General features: G+C 38.2%; 1 protein-coding gene across 2 annotated transcripts; it reads left to right on the forward strand.

Annotated features, from left to right (window-relative positions):
* Window positions 1-26: 26 nt before the first annotated feature.
* Window positions 27-13,795, forward strand: LOC139613177 (cysteine-rich venom protein). Of its 2 annotated transcripts, none has more exons than XM_071469589.1 (8): window positions 27-6,745; window positions 7,103-7,184; window positions 8,362-8,462; window positions 8,730-8,820; window positions 9,174-9,316; window positions 10,298-10,386; window positions 10,861-10,943; window positions 11,073-13,795. In XM_071469589.1, the coding sequence occupies exons 1-8, from the start codon at window positions 6,644-6,646 to the stop codon at window positions 11,207-11,209; spliced, it is 828 nt and encodes a 275-aa protein (XP_071325690.1). In that variant the 5' UTR covers window positions 27-6,643; the 3' UTR covers window positions 11,210-13,795. The 2 variants fall into 2 exon arrangements, with proteins under 2 accessions (XP_071325690.1, XP_071325691.1); XM_071469590.1 differs by having other exon boundaries at window positions 6,691-6,745; window positions 7,103-7,188.
* The last annotated feature ends 30 nt before the right edge of the window (window positions 13,796-13,825 follow it).

A 13,825-nucleotide genomic window follows, 5' to 3' on the forward strand; every position in this document is an offset into this window, starting at 1 on the left:
AGTAGGAGGAGGAGGAGGAGGAGGAGGAAGGGTAGTGGGTGTTGTTTTGGGAGTGAAACACTAAAGAAAGATGGGTGGACAGAAATAGTAATCAATAGTTTGTTTGAGAGAAAGAAGTGGACAGAAAGCAGTAGATTGCTGTGCCACATAGTCAATACACACACACACACACACACAGGGAATGGCTGCAGTGTTTTTTATAAGCTTGTGATAAGTTTGAGTAAAAAAAAAGCTGAAAGGTGCAATGGTTATTTTGTTTTGAATGTCTATACGTGTATGCGTGCGTGTGTGCACGTATGTGTGTGTGTGATCCTCAGTTCTTCACTCCTCTGTGGTGGTTATGCATATTTAATACGTCCGAGTCAGGACCCCCTATAGCTCTTTATTTATTATTAAAGCCAGTTTGTATGAGGGACCACCACTCTGGAGAAATACCAGACTTCTGACACATTAACTGTGTTTTCCGCCACAACAACTACTACTACTGCTGCTATTGCTACTGTTACTGCTGCTTCAGCAACAAGAACAGAGGAAATCCATGTTGCATCCATGTTGGAGCACAATTGTGCAATACTGCTGACGTCAGGAAAGAAGTTTCCCTCACCGTCTATCTGCACCATCAACTCTGCAACACTTAAAGTCTGTGGATGGTTACAGGAAAGGGCTGTGTGGTTGGGTCAACAGAAAAAGTTTTGTGCTGACTGGTAACTTGAGGCGGCTACGGTCAACATATTTATATCAACAGGGGCTCCCATGGCTCTGAGTATGTGAAAGGGCTCGCTCACCTGACTCTGCCTGCGTCTTTCACATAGACTGTATATAAAGATGGACGTAGCCTCTGTGGCATCGCACATAGGAATCTGAAGAGCGGTCGCCATCGCTGACAAACTCTCGCCTAATCCAGAAATGGACAAAGAGGTGGAACGTGTCTTCAGCTCGTGCCAGTTGTGGCAAGCATCATTTCACCCACCTGTGTGTGTGTGTGTGTTTAGTTATCAGCAGCATAATTTAAAAAGTACTGAACTGATTTGCACTGAACATGTTGGCCAATCTGATTCATTTACTATAATTTGAGTTTTTTTTCTCTGAAGTCTGGTGTGTGTTGTTGGCACATCATTGGCGTTGGCCGAAGTCTGCGCTCTCTAAGTTACAATGGTGACTATTTTACCAGGCCTTGGCATCACAGAAATATTTTGATGACAGTTTGATGGATTGCCATAAAATAAAACTGTTCATGATCCCCAGCACATGAATCCTGACTTTTCATCTAGCGCCACCACCTGAGCAAATTTTTAATTTGTCCAATATTTTCATTTATGACCAAATCACATTCCCATCAGCCTTAGCTGTGTTGTGTTTAGCAAATGTTAGCATACATAGAGGCTAAACAAAGATGGAGAACACGTTAAGCATTGTAGTAGGTGTCACTGTGAACACGTATCTATACAACGTTCTAGCTGTTTTATAACTGTAGACAATAGTCTTGTTAATCTACAACATCATAATACACATTTACCCATTTCTTACATTTATAAGCAAGCATATGAGAGAAGAGTGAAAATGTTTTAAAAGAAGCCGTATATAATGATGTTAAGAAATCCTTTCAAGAATTCAGTCTAACATGAAAACAAAAAATGCAACTGACAACATTTCAGCTTTGAATGAGGTACATCTCAGCAAAGTGTGAAATTATTCAAATGATGAGATGCAAATGCAAATGATGCCTGTCAAAAATATACTGACAAGCTGAGAGAAAAAAAAATTGCAGCTGAATAACAAGGGAGTCAAAGGGATGACTTGCTTTTTGATGGGTTGCCATAATTACTGGTGAAGAGCTGCACATACTGTGATTAGACTTACCCGTCCTATTCAATGTGATCATGACATTGGGCTCTTCTCAAAGTCATTTTTAGCCTAATAGGGGATTCACCCACTCATTTGCCACAGTCGTAGCTGCCTTTTCAAGGAGAGTCTTCATTGTGTCGCTCAGACGTTGCAACGACAATCTAACTCCAGGCTGCAAATTAATGATATGTCTCTTTTAGAGATGGAAATTTCCTGCCTCTGTTTGCTGTCACATCAGGAGCCCCATTAGACTTTAATCACCCCTCCTGAACAAATGGAAACTGCCAACACATATCTAGATCTGGAGAACGGATGTCCGATTTTGGAAGGATGTTTTTCTGCATTAGACCACCTTCACATTAAAAAGGTTCAGCGCTGGAAAGGGTAAAGAGTCAGTCCAGCAAGTCATATCTTTGAAACACCCATGGAGAGAACTGAGGTTGGAATTAAATAACAAAAGAAAGAGGAATTGTTGACGTTGGGTGGATGCTTCACTGGTTTCCAGCCCTTTAAACTGAATGAAATCAAACAGATGCCAAAATACTGACGCTGCCCTGGCTGGCACTGAGGCTTGAATGACACTAATGATCACCCACAGTGTAATTGCAAACATTCTTTAGCTTTGGGTAATAGCTAAAAAAACAACAAGCCAAAAAGTAAAAAATAACATACATATGGGGCAAAATGACATTCACATGATGTCATCTTCAAATCTTCACCTCAGTGGGTTTATTATTCAGCTACAAATTAGTTGTGTTTAATGTCCCATAACTTGGTGAAAACCTGACCTCACTGCACAAAACGGCCACTAAGGGCACGATTTTAAATGCAGATATTTTCTCAGTGGAGAACTGAAATGGGACAAATAACGTCAGACGAGTTATAAAGGGGGGCAGCCAAGCATAGTGTTTGTGCAAGCTGGTGTTTGTGGAAGCATCAGTCTTACATGAGTGGCTGAGGACTCAGACAGACAGCTGATAGGAGGGGAGAGCGAGTGGAACGAAACTCATCACTGAGGGAACCTAAATGAGTCTCCTCATTCTAAAATAATACCATTGTTCAATCACTGGGTCTATTGTATTCAAGATTTCACACAAAGAGCACAGTTGTGTTTAGTCATTGGGCCTCAGCAACTTCCACAGCTCCTCTGTGACTTGAGATGTGACAGTGCCCCCTAGTGTTCAATGTGGAAAGAACTGTGCCTCTCAATTGTCAAAGGAGGGAGGAATATAAACGTCTTTCAGTAGGCGATTTACTGTCTTTACTTTTATACATGTGTTTCCTCCTCTGTGAATAAACCTAAATCATTCAATGAATAAATCACATCAATCAATCTTTTTCAGATAAAATTTGACTTTTGTTTCCTTTGGTTTTCAGACAAGCTCAAGTGTTGTACCATCAAACACAAAACACAGATGAAACAGGGAGACAGTCCCAGTGTGTCTTAAACCACTTCCTGTTGTTTACTTACCTCCATTTTAATTGAGTGTGAGAAAATTAGTGTCAGATTATATTCTGAAAATAATCCCCCAATGCAAATGGCAAATGTTCATAGCATGCACACTACTGTTCGCTTAAAAGGTTTGCTCCACGATGTAGCGCTTCACCTTTGATAGATGTAAAAATGACTTGATGTAGACAGTAATGTTACAAGATGACTGATTCATACGTGCATGCCCGAAACCTGTATTTACTGCTCACTATACAGCAAATTGTGGCACTGAATGTGTGAGAAAGTAGTTTTAGACAAAGCTCAGGCAGTTTAAAATTCTGTGCAAAAATGCTAAAGACTAGCATTAGCACATTAGCACTAGCATAAGAGATCTTTTAACAAGATTTTGATAATGACCCACGAGGAAGCTACAGTGAGATTCACTCCTTGCGTGTGTTGTCTGCTCACGGCGAACATCTTAAAGTTTGTATTACACAGTGTTTGTTTGCAAATGATGAAAGTACGAAGCTACTTTATGATTCCAGTGTTAATTTATGAATATGCTTTTTTTTTTTATTATTATTATTCACAAACAGAATTATTCAGCTGCCTCTTGACTCCTGAGCAGTTTGCATGAATTCAGTGGCATTTTTCTCTTTTTCCAATAATTAGGTGCCTGACTTCAGCAGCGGGGGTGAACAAGAAAAGATTTTCAACAAAAGACTTCAACCTTTGCTGGATAATTTTCACAGAGCCACACTGCATTAGGTTGGCAGTTTACAGCCCAGGGTGTTCGCCTGTAGCTGCACTCAAGGCTGTCTAGTACTCTACTGTGTAATGGCTACTATTACTTTAAATGGTGCACCTTTATTCTTCCCTCTTACCTCTGATTCCAAGAAAAGCATATCTCAATGTATACAACGCCATGGGTACATAAAACGCTACACCCATGAAATCCATAGTCACATAGAACATTTATTACCATTGACAAGGGGGATCAAACTGACTGCCGGATGCATTTCATATTGTCATGATAGTAAACAGTGTATATAGCTGGTTTCACAAACATTATCGGATAGCTTACAATTTAAATTTACATTACATCACTTTCCGGACTTGCAGCAAACTTGATATCTTTTTAGCCATGCTTGTGGTGTAGCTGTAGAAGTGGCAATGTCCGTCGGTCTGGCGGTTCTAACCCTAACCCTACTATTACCCTAACCATAACCCCATTTATTACATTAAATGACATTCATCAGACAACTTCGTCCAAAGCAGCTGACAATCATCAAAAACTGGGAGAGCAAATACATAGTTTGGTTTATGACCAAATACCTGCAAAACGAATGATATTCTCATCAGCCTGGATCAGCTATACTTTGTGCTCTGTCCTAATTAGTAAATGTTACCATGTTGAAATGCTACACAGAAGATGCTAAATCTACACAGCAGTCATTGTGAGCATATTAGCTTGCTGATGTTAGCATTTAGCTAGTCTTGTTTTTCTTTTAGTTAAATAGGTAAACTCACCATACAGACCATTAAAAGTAAATCATTAATTCATTAAATCATTTTCTCGAATATTATAATATCAAAAAAAGGTTTTTCAAAAGAATCCATGTATTGTGCGCAGGAATTAGTTATGAGAAAAGAAGACTAAGTGTGCTCCATGACGCAGGCTGAATTAGAACTTTTCTTTGAGACTACCCATTGTGCATATGGCATACAACACAATAATGCATTAGGCAAAGCGGTGATAGCAGCATAATGTCCATTGTGCATTAACACATAATCAGGAATCAACAGAGAGGAATGTGTTGTGTTAAGAGCATGCAGGGTTGCAGACTGTTAATGGTTACAATTGATACACTATCTCAGTGTATTGTAGTCCTCCATCTTGAATGCTGTGTGCTCTCTGTTTCCAAGGGATCATTGTCTGTGTGGCCTGTAAAGTGAGGCCTTAATTTGGCTTTTTATTAACCATGATGACTATTAGTCATGACGAAGAAGCTGTGAAAAGAAGTTAAGTACATTTATGCATCCAGCAGACACAGAGGAACATTAGCATCAACTTAGAGTGTAATTTTGATCTCTACCAGCTAGAAATAGCTGGATTAGTGGCTAGATCTTACTTCAGCAGCTAGTTGCTAACTTTGTCTTCCGTAGAAAGGACCGTGTACAGTGGGTTTATCGGAGGTTTTTCATTAAAAACAGCTCCCCTGCTCCCCTGCAGGTAGAAACAACACAGATGAGAGCAGTGAGAGTAAATAAAACCAGTACAGGCTGAAAGATGCTAAAGTGGTCTGTAGAGATGAAGGGGACTACAGAGATGGGTCATACTTCTCTATGGGGTTGTTACTACATTACAAGATACAACTTTAAGATTATACATGGTGATTTGAGCCCTTATTAATATCCATCCAATGTCAGCCAATCCCAGCTGACATTGGGCGAGGGCTGGGTACAACCTGGTCAGGTCGCCAGTCTACCACAGGGCTGACATATAGAGACAAACAACCATTCACGCTCACATTCGCACCTACAAGGAATTTAGAGTCACTAATTAACATGCAGGTCTTTGGACTCTGGGAGGAAGCCGGAGTACCCGCAGGGAATTTACGTAGACACGGGGGGAACATGCAAACTCCACACAGAAAGGCCCCAGGCCCAGGGAGGCGACAGCACAAACCACTGCACCACTGTGCTAAAGATTATGAAGATTATTATTCGAGCAGCTTTAAAAACTTCATTTAACAGTTTTCATATGATGGATTCACATCCACAAGTTGCTATTATGAAATTTATCTTGAATACTTTGTCATTCCCAACATTAGCAACAAGTTCTACATTTTTTTGTTTTTGTTTTTGACAATACAACCTTTAAGATATGTTGCCTCACATTTCACCTCTAAGCTGCAGCTGCTATTTCAGAGACAATCTTTCTGCATATTTCAACGGGCAGCAGTCACAAACACAGTCTACTACACTGGTTGCTCACTAATTCTACGAAGCATTTTCCAGTCTCTATTCCTACACATTCATCAGGATCACCTTTCTGGGTGCGTCCTCAGCCTACATGAGCTGCATGACTTTAATCCATTTATATACAAAACCATACAGTTCTATCTTGTAATCTACCAGTGCTCCTTTTCTTTTATTTACCCTGACCACATTCGTTTTTCCATTCTGTGATGTGTAAACTTGAACTAATATATCATGTAGTCACTACACCCTTGGGCTTAACAATTCCTTGTTTACTCCCTGTCACTTGCCCTCTTTTAAAGAAAAGGCCTCTTCAGTGATGTGTGATAGACTTGTTTTTGTCCCTTATCCATGGTCTTTAGCCCAGGATAAAGCCTGAGGGGCATGTACTGTATCGTTAACTACAGTGAGCGGCTGAGCTGGGTTTATAAAAGGAAGGAGAGGGAAGCGCCAACTCACCTCTACCTCCTGAGGATCCAGGTAAAGGTATGTTTCCCAGTTCAGAGGTTCAGAGGTTACATTTATTTTAGTATTGTTTTTCATCTTTTGATAATACAAAAAATATTTGATAATTCTTAATAAGAAAAGTCAAAAGAGAGAACCCAGTACCATGATCTTTATGTAAACTTTCATTTTTCTTTTTTCCTTTCTTTTTTTTCTCTTACTATTCTGTCAGACATTAGATTAGACATTTAATTAGAATAAGAATTCAAGTAAAATTTCTATTTGTATCCATTTGATCTAGATTCTAGTAATAAAACTGGAATGATTTGTCAAAAAACATACTGTATCTAAAAATATAATGATGATTCTTTATTTTGCTTTCTTTTCATCCCACTGTAGGTGTTTGCATTTTGTCGAGAAAATGTTTGCATTCGTGATTTGCATCTTGACACTGCATCAAGTGCACTCTACCTGCATTCCGGTGAGTAGACAGGTCGACAAGCTTTTGAATGTTTTAGGAAGTTGTAATACAATAATAATATATTTTTTGTGTGTTTCAAGTGTTTTTCTGGAATTTGTTAAAGTGTAATACCTGAGTGCAGTTTTGAAATACTAATATTGCACTGAAGTATTTCAATTTTGTAAGACTTTACAACATTTTAAATATGTTTTTTAAATTTCTAAAGAAATAAGATAAGATAATAAAGTTTTTATTAGTCCCACAGTGGGGAAATTCACAGTGTTACAGCAGCAAAGTGGCAGTGCAGAGAACAGGAAAGCTGCAAAGAAACTGCAGTAACTAATATTTAAGAAAGATAAATAATAAGAATATAATAATACACAAATATACAACATATTAATATTGAATATTAATATGTTGTAAATTGCCCTACTCCTTTAAACAATAACTAATGTAACACTATGAAAAGCCCTCTCTATACAATAAGTCTTGGTACTTATTGTATACAATACTTTTTAAACTGACAATGCTTATGTACTTATAGTTAGCAAAATTCAGCTCATAATTCAATGTAATGTAATACAAAATGCTTTTGCTTTTATTCTTTTTCATCATTTGAAGGTTTTTATTTAATTGTCTTTTATCTCTATTCTGTATGTCATGATTGCGCAACTGTGTTTTGTTTTGCTTTTTTAATGTCTGTGAAGCACTTTGTAAACTTGTTTTTTGAAAAGTGCCATACTAATAATGTACATAATGTAATAATGTACTTCTACTTAAGTAATTTATTTTTGTATTTTCACTCCTATCTATCACTGATGAGAACTTAACTTGAATTTCTTCTCATTTTGAAATGTACTTTGCTGGGTGCCGTCGTGTGTCCACAGCAAGGTAAGCACCAAGTGAAATGCATCAGGCGTGTTTAATTTTATAGAGGTATTTCATTTTCCAGCATCAACCCTGAGACCATGCCAATAAGTCTCCCACTAAGATTATGGGATTTGGCACAATCTTCTTTGTATGTTCTTTTGTTGTGTTAAGTCATTTCAGAGCAATTAAACCAGGATATGTTTGAGTCATATTGTGGCTCTTAAGCCACCAGAGTAAATATGACTATTATGTGTTTTATCTGGTGTTTACACACATGTGTGTGCATGTGTGTGTGTGCATGTCTGGGTGTGTCTGTGTGTACATGCAGACATTTGCCCAGAAAACACAGCGGTCCAGTCTGAGATCGTTGACAAACACAATGCCCTCAGGAGAGCAGTTCAGCCGACGGCTTCAGACATGCTGATAATGGTTTGTTTATGCTTGTGCAATAAAAGCTTCTAAGATAATATTTGCTAATAATCCTTAGCATGTGCTTGCCCTTGTTTGTGGGAAGAAAAAAATCATAAAGGCTTCTGCATATAACGCCTGAAAATCATAAAACAACTTTTTTTATATACATGTATTTTTTTCAAATCACAGATGATCCAGTTTTCAAAACCAACATTTTGCAAGACAATTTCTACACTGTTTGTAATGAAATCCTTGATTTGTTTTATATATTTTTTTCCTTTACAGACTTATAGTGAGGAGGTAGCAGTTAGTGCTCAGGCCTGGGTTGACAACTGTATTCTGGCTCATGGAGCACCCAGCACCCGCATGCTAAATGGTATATATCTCCTTCCTTTATTCCTCCTCTTCCTTTGTTTCCCTTTCACCTTGCTCCACATATGCCAGGAATATTACCTCAGAGACATAAAGGTTCCCTGTGAACTGACTGACTTTGTGACTGATGGTCAGAGTCACAGAGAACATTATCTTATCTCCAGTCTTCCTGCCTTTATTCAATAACAAATTACACAGTAGTAGGATACGTTATCATTAAGGAGATTATCATCAATAGGCATTTTAATGAACTCTGTTTTATCTAAACAATCTAATCTACTGAGACTTGAAAACAAAACTGTATATTTACGGACGCCCATTAATCAGTGCTGCCATATGTTTCTCACCACCGAACAGGATATGAATTAGGTGAGAATCTGTTCTATTCATCCGCACCCTTCTCATGGACGGACGTCATCAATGCCTGGCACAGTGAGGTGGCACACTACGTATATCCCAATGGATCCTCCAATGGCCAAACTATCGGTCACTACACACAGGTAACCCTTAGCTGTTAATCTCAGGGTAACAGTGGTGTGTTGAAGATAAATGTGAAAAAAATAACTATGTTGTAATGGCAGCGATAATAACAAGAAGTCATACTGTATTATTGCTGCTTTGATACTGGATGGTAACTTTTTCTTTTTTTAATTAAAGCGGCGACAATAACAATGGATCAAATGACGACTTGTATGTGAAAGAGGTTGCTTGTGATGATGAATCCACAGAGAATTATCACCAGGAGCGTTTTAATGTCTTACAGCTTACTGTTTTGGTTTATGCCCTAAAACTTTACTGCTTGGTTCACACTTTGCTTTGGTTTGGATCTCATAGCATTGTTTTATCAGCTACAACTGGGAACTGTTTTCAGCAATAAAGCTTTAAAAAAAACAACAAAAAAAACACTGTAGCTGCCCTGTTCTCTAGCTGCAGGACATATAACTAGTTCCCTCAGGAGTTGGTGGAGACAAAAGACAGAGGTAAAATGAGAAATGTGACTCCAAACAGAAGTTAATGTTGCAAAAATGTTGTTAATGTTGTAATAAGAAATTAGTTGATACAGGTTTATTGCAGATGCAATAGATTAAAGACAAACATTCCCCTTGGTTTACCATTGGTTCAATAAACTTTCTGTATCTGCTGATGTTTAATTTGTTTTAATGACAGATGATTCTAGCTTTGCAGTGTATTATTTTTAATGTTCCTAAATATACATTTTGGTAGTGAATTTTCTCTACAATATGTGTATCCTGAGATTGCAATTTTCAAAAAGCAGTTATGTACACATACTGTAAGACATAGCAGAAAACAAACACTACAAATAAACTTACACAAGAGAATATATTGCTCAAGTGTTTGAAGAATCTTAAAAAACAGCAAAACATGAATGAGTCATGACAGTGTTTGAACAGTAAATATGCATAACTACTTTCCTCATTAAAGCAGCACTGAAAACAACAACATTTTGTTTTTGCCGTCAGGTGGTGTGGAACAGCTCCTACAGAGTCGGCTGTGGAATGACGCAGTGCCCTAACAACATCTATTTCTATGGCTGCCACTATTATCGAGCGTATGTGACCCTCATTCACCCTCCACACACTTAAAATCCATGACTTTGTTTGACATGTGAGAGACTGATACATTTAGGCAAGGTCAAAGGAGCTATTTGTAAGTTTTGCTATTGCTGCATAGCTAACATTAGCATTAACAGCTGTTTACTTATCAGTCTAGAAAAAGTGGAAAGCAGTGGAAAACTACCATCTTGTTTTGCTTCTATTTCTATGTCTTCTTTTCTTGTACTAAAGTTAGCATGCTAACAAGCTAGCCTCTTGTAACTTTCCGATACCGAGTCAGTGTAGTGTCCAGGCTGCTCTAAAGAAGTAGTGCTGCTCAGAGGGCATACTCTAACCTCTTGTCTTGGAAACACAACAATAGCTAAAGCTGTTGGCAAGACTGGGAAGTAAGCTGCTGCTAACGCTAACGCAGTTCAGAGTGAAATAAGGTAGAGTAAAATCAACTGACACATTTTTAATTTATTTAACAGAGGAAACTTCAGGGGATGGCGGCCTTATAAGGCTGGACCCCCATGTGCTTCCTGTCCCAACGCCTGTGAAGACAAACTCTGCAGTAAGAAACAGAAACACATTATGCATTCTCTGCATGGAAAATACGATGTTATACCACACGGAATATTGTTTACTGAGGTAGAAAATAGGCACTGGGCTAACCTCCTCATTGCTGTCTCTGTCATTTCAGCCAACCCTTGTCCTTACATAAACAAGTACAGCAACTGTCCAACCTTGAAAGTCAAAGTTGGATGCAGCAATAAGCTGGTGCATGCCTGGTGTCCTGCTTCATGCAAATGCACCACTGAAATCATTCCAGTAGCCTAAAGAGAAACCCTCCAGTCTGCAATCTTCATCTTTTTTTTTTTTTTTTTTTTTTTTTTTGGTGCTGAGGAATAAGCTAAATCCATGTAAGCTTTTAGGAATTTGTCTGGAAAATCTGGTTTAATATTGATCATCTTAAGTTAAAGGGATGTTTGGAATTATTATGAATTTTCATTACATTTTCAGTGGGAGTACAAATACACATATACTATAAGCCACTCTTATTATAATTGAAGGAAAAAAAATGTTTCACTTTACATATATAGAGTCAGCTATAGATTTTCTACTTTAAACCTTTAATCAATATTTTTATTATATCATTGTTATCACCATCTGTGTGGTGAAGTATGGAAGAAAAATCAAACATCATCATGGTTGGAGACATCACTCTGATATTACGAAACGTTGGCCAGGGATTTTTTTTTTTTTTATATAGTAAAGGCAACAAGATAAATCAAACACCAGATGAACCACCAATGGTATATTTCTCCTTCCTTTATTCATCCTCTCTCTTTGTTTCCATTTCACCTTGCTCCACATATGCCAGGATTATTACTTCAGAGGCATAAAGGTTTCCTGTGAACTGACTGACCTTGTGACTGTTGGTCAGAGTCACAGCGAACATCTTATCTCCAGTCTTTTTTTTATGTCTTTGTTATAATCATCTGTGTGGTGTATGGGAGAAAAAAAAACTTATTGTGGTTGGAGAACATACTCTGATATTAAGAAATGTTGACCAGGGAATTTTAGCTTTACTTAGTCAAAAAAAAGAGAAATCGGCTTCAAACACCAGATGAACCACCTGATGCTAATCGTTACTTCAGTGTGTAAATGTTACAAATTGCTGCTTTGAGTGACTGTCAACCTTTCCAGTGTTAAAGCTGCACTAATCAATATTTTTTTATTAGCAGTGGGCCAAATGACTATGTTTAATGTGAAAGTAATTGCTCATACTGACAAACCCTCGGAAAATTATCACCTGACTCTGCAGCTCTACAGATCTGTCTAGTTAATGTTTTTGGTTCGCTGTCATCACTCCCCTGAACCTCTCCTCAGGCAACAGCAGGCAAAAAGCTCTTCAAAATCCAGTGTACACTGGCTTTAGAGCACCAAAGGGTGGAGAGATAAAGTAAGGTACAAATGACTGGCATTTAGCAGCTAAAGAGACAGCTATTTTTCTCATGAGTTGGTGGAGACCAAAATGTTGCTAAAGGGAGAGTGAAAAATCTACCTGAATTCAATATTGGACTTAAAATCCAAATGAATCATTGCCACGTTACATAGGTAATTTTTTTTTTTTTTTTTTACATGTTCCCTATATCAATTTAGAAGGTGATGATAGGTCATTGTTGTGCATACAGCTTCCTGCGTTGCCACCGAGACTGTCAGACTATTAGGTTGAGTGGTTCGGAATACGAGTGCAGTGGTAATGATTGCTTATTGACTAATGCAGCAGCTAACAGTGGCATGTGGTTCATGTTGAAGTTGCTCTGTTGTTATAAAGCTCAACAGACAGCTAGGCCAATTGATTAACAATCACATTGTACAGTGTCTTCACATTTTCACACACATTCGAACAAAGGTGACAAAACACAGACAGCCATGACACTGTCCACCAGAACAAGTCCAGCCAGACAGAAAAAGAAAAAAAGAAAAAACTCTAGTCAACTTTTTTAAACAGAGAAGCACAGAGAGCAACTCCAGGTAAATGTGCCATTTTTAGTGTTACATCATCCTCCAGCATACAGATTTAGAGAGAAACTGTTTTGGTGCAGTGACTTGCATAACAGTCGCCAACAGGGGGGTGGTGCCAAGTCCACTGTGACAACTAGAGCTGAGCCAAGTCTTTCTGGAGCCCTGAGTACACACACAACACCACAGCACCATGTCCCATCTTCAATATTACACAATATTCACTCAGAACTTTTCCCTGAACATCAGCCTACTTGTGTTTGTCCGGACTGGTTAGTTTTGCTGCTGGTTGGAAGTACAATTTGACAACAATAAAAACCACAAATATTTTTCTGATACTACAGGTCATATGCTGATATTGCCTACATGCATTGCATTAACATATACAGCTATGTATACCTTCGTACATACTGGTTTAAAAGACATTAAAGATGCATGAATGCAAGCAGGGTAAATATCACGACACTGATGTATTCATCAGCTTATATTATTTCTTGTTAAGACTGCAGTCTAACATATTTCTCTTTGAATGAACAGCAATGCCATGTGTATCACTTAACAGGTTAACCATAGACCAGTAGCTTGCAGGGCGGTGGTGGTGTTGGGAAAATTATTACAGTTATGTTTATGTTTTGTCTTCTTGGTTGGTTGATGTTTTCACAAGCAGGAAACATACACAATTAAAAGTGGTGTATTGTCAGGAGAAGACACGCTGTACAGCAGATAATATGCAAATCTCCTCTGCACAAGAAACAAAAATCCATAACCTTTGTATTCCAGCAGGTGGCTCTGTTGTACAACTCACCACACCTGTGTCTGCATCCCACAATATTCATTTCTGTGCCTTCACCTGAACCTTTAGCCTATAAATAAAATGCATCAAATCATGTAAAATAATGTGTCTCGTCACTCTGAGGCTGCAGTTTT

Source organism: Trachinotus anak, unplaced genomic scaffold (assembly GCF_046630095.1).
Source record: "Trachinotus anak isolate AG129_WGS33_773 ecotype Australia unplaced genomic scaffold, CSIRO_AGI_Tana_v1 ptg000032l, whole genome shotgun sequence".
Lineage (NCBI taxonomy): Eukaryota > Metazoa > Chordata > Actinopteri > Carangiformes > Carangidae > Trachinotus > Trachinotus anak.

What these genes read in the sequence shown, in the direction of transcription:
- LOC139613177 (XM_071469589.1), top strand. Translation starts at nt 6,644, where the DNA reads ATGTACTGTATCGTTAACTACAGTGAGCGGCTGAGCTGGGTTTATAAA. An exon ending in TCCTGAGGATCCAGGTAAAG is followed by an intron (nt 6,746 to 7,102) that starts GTATGTTTCCCA and finishes ATCCCACTGTAG; the next exon opens with GTGTTTGCATTTTGTCGAGA. An exon ending in GGCTGCCACTATTATCGAGC is followed by an intron (nt 10,387 to 10,860) that starts GTATGTGACCCT and finishes TTTATTTAACAG; the next exon opens with AGGAAACTTCAGGGGATGGC.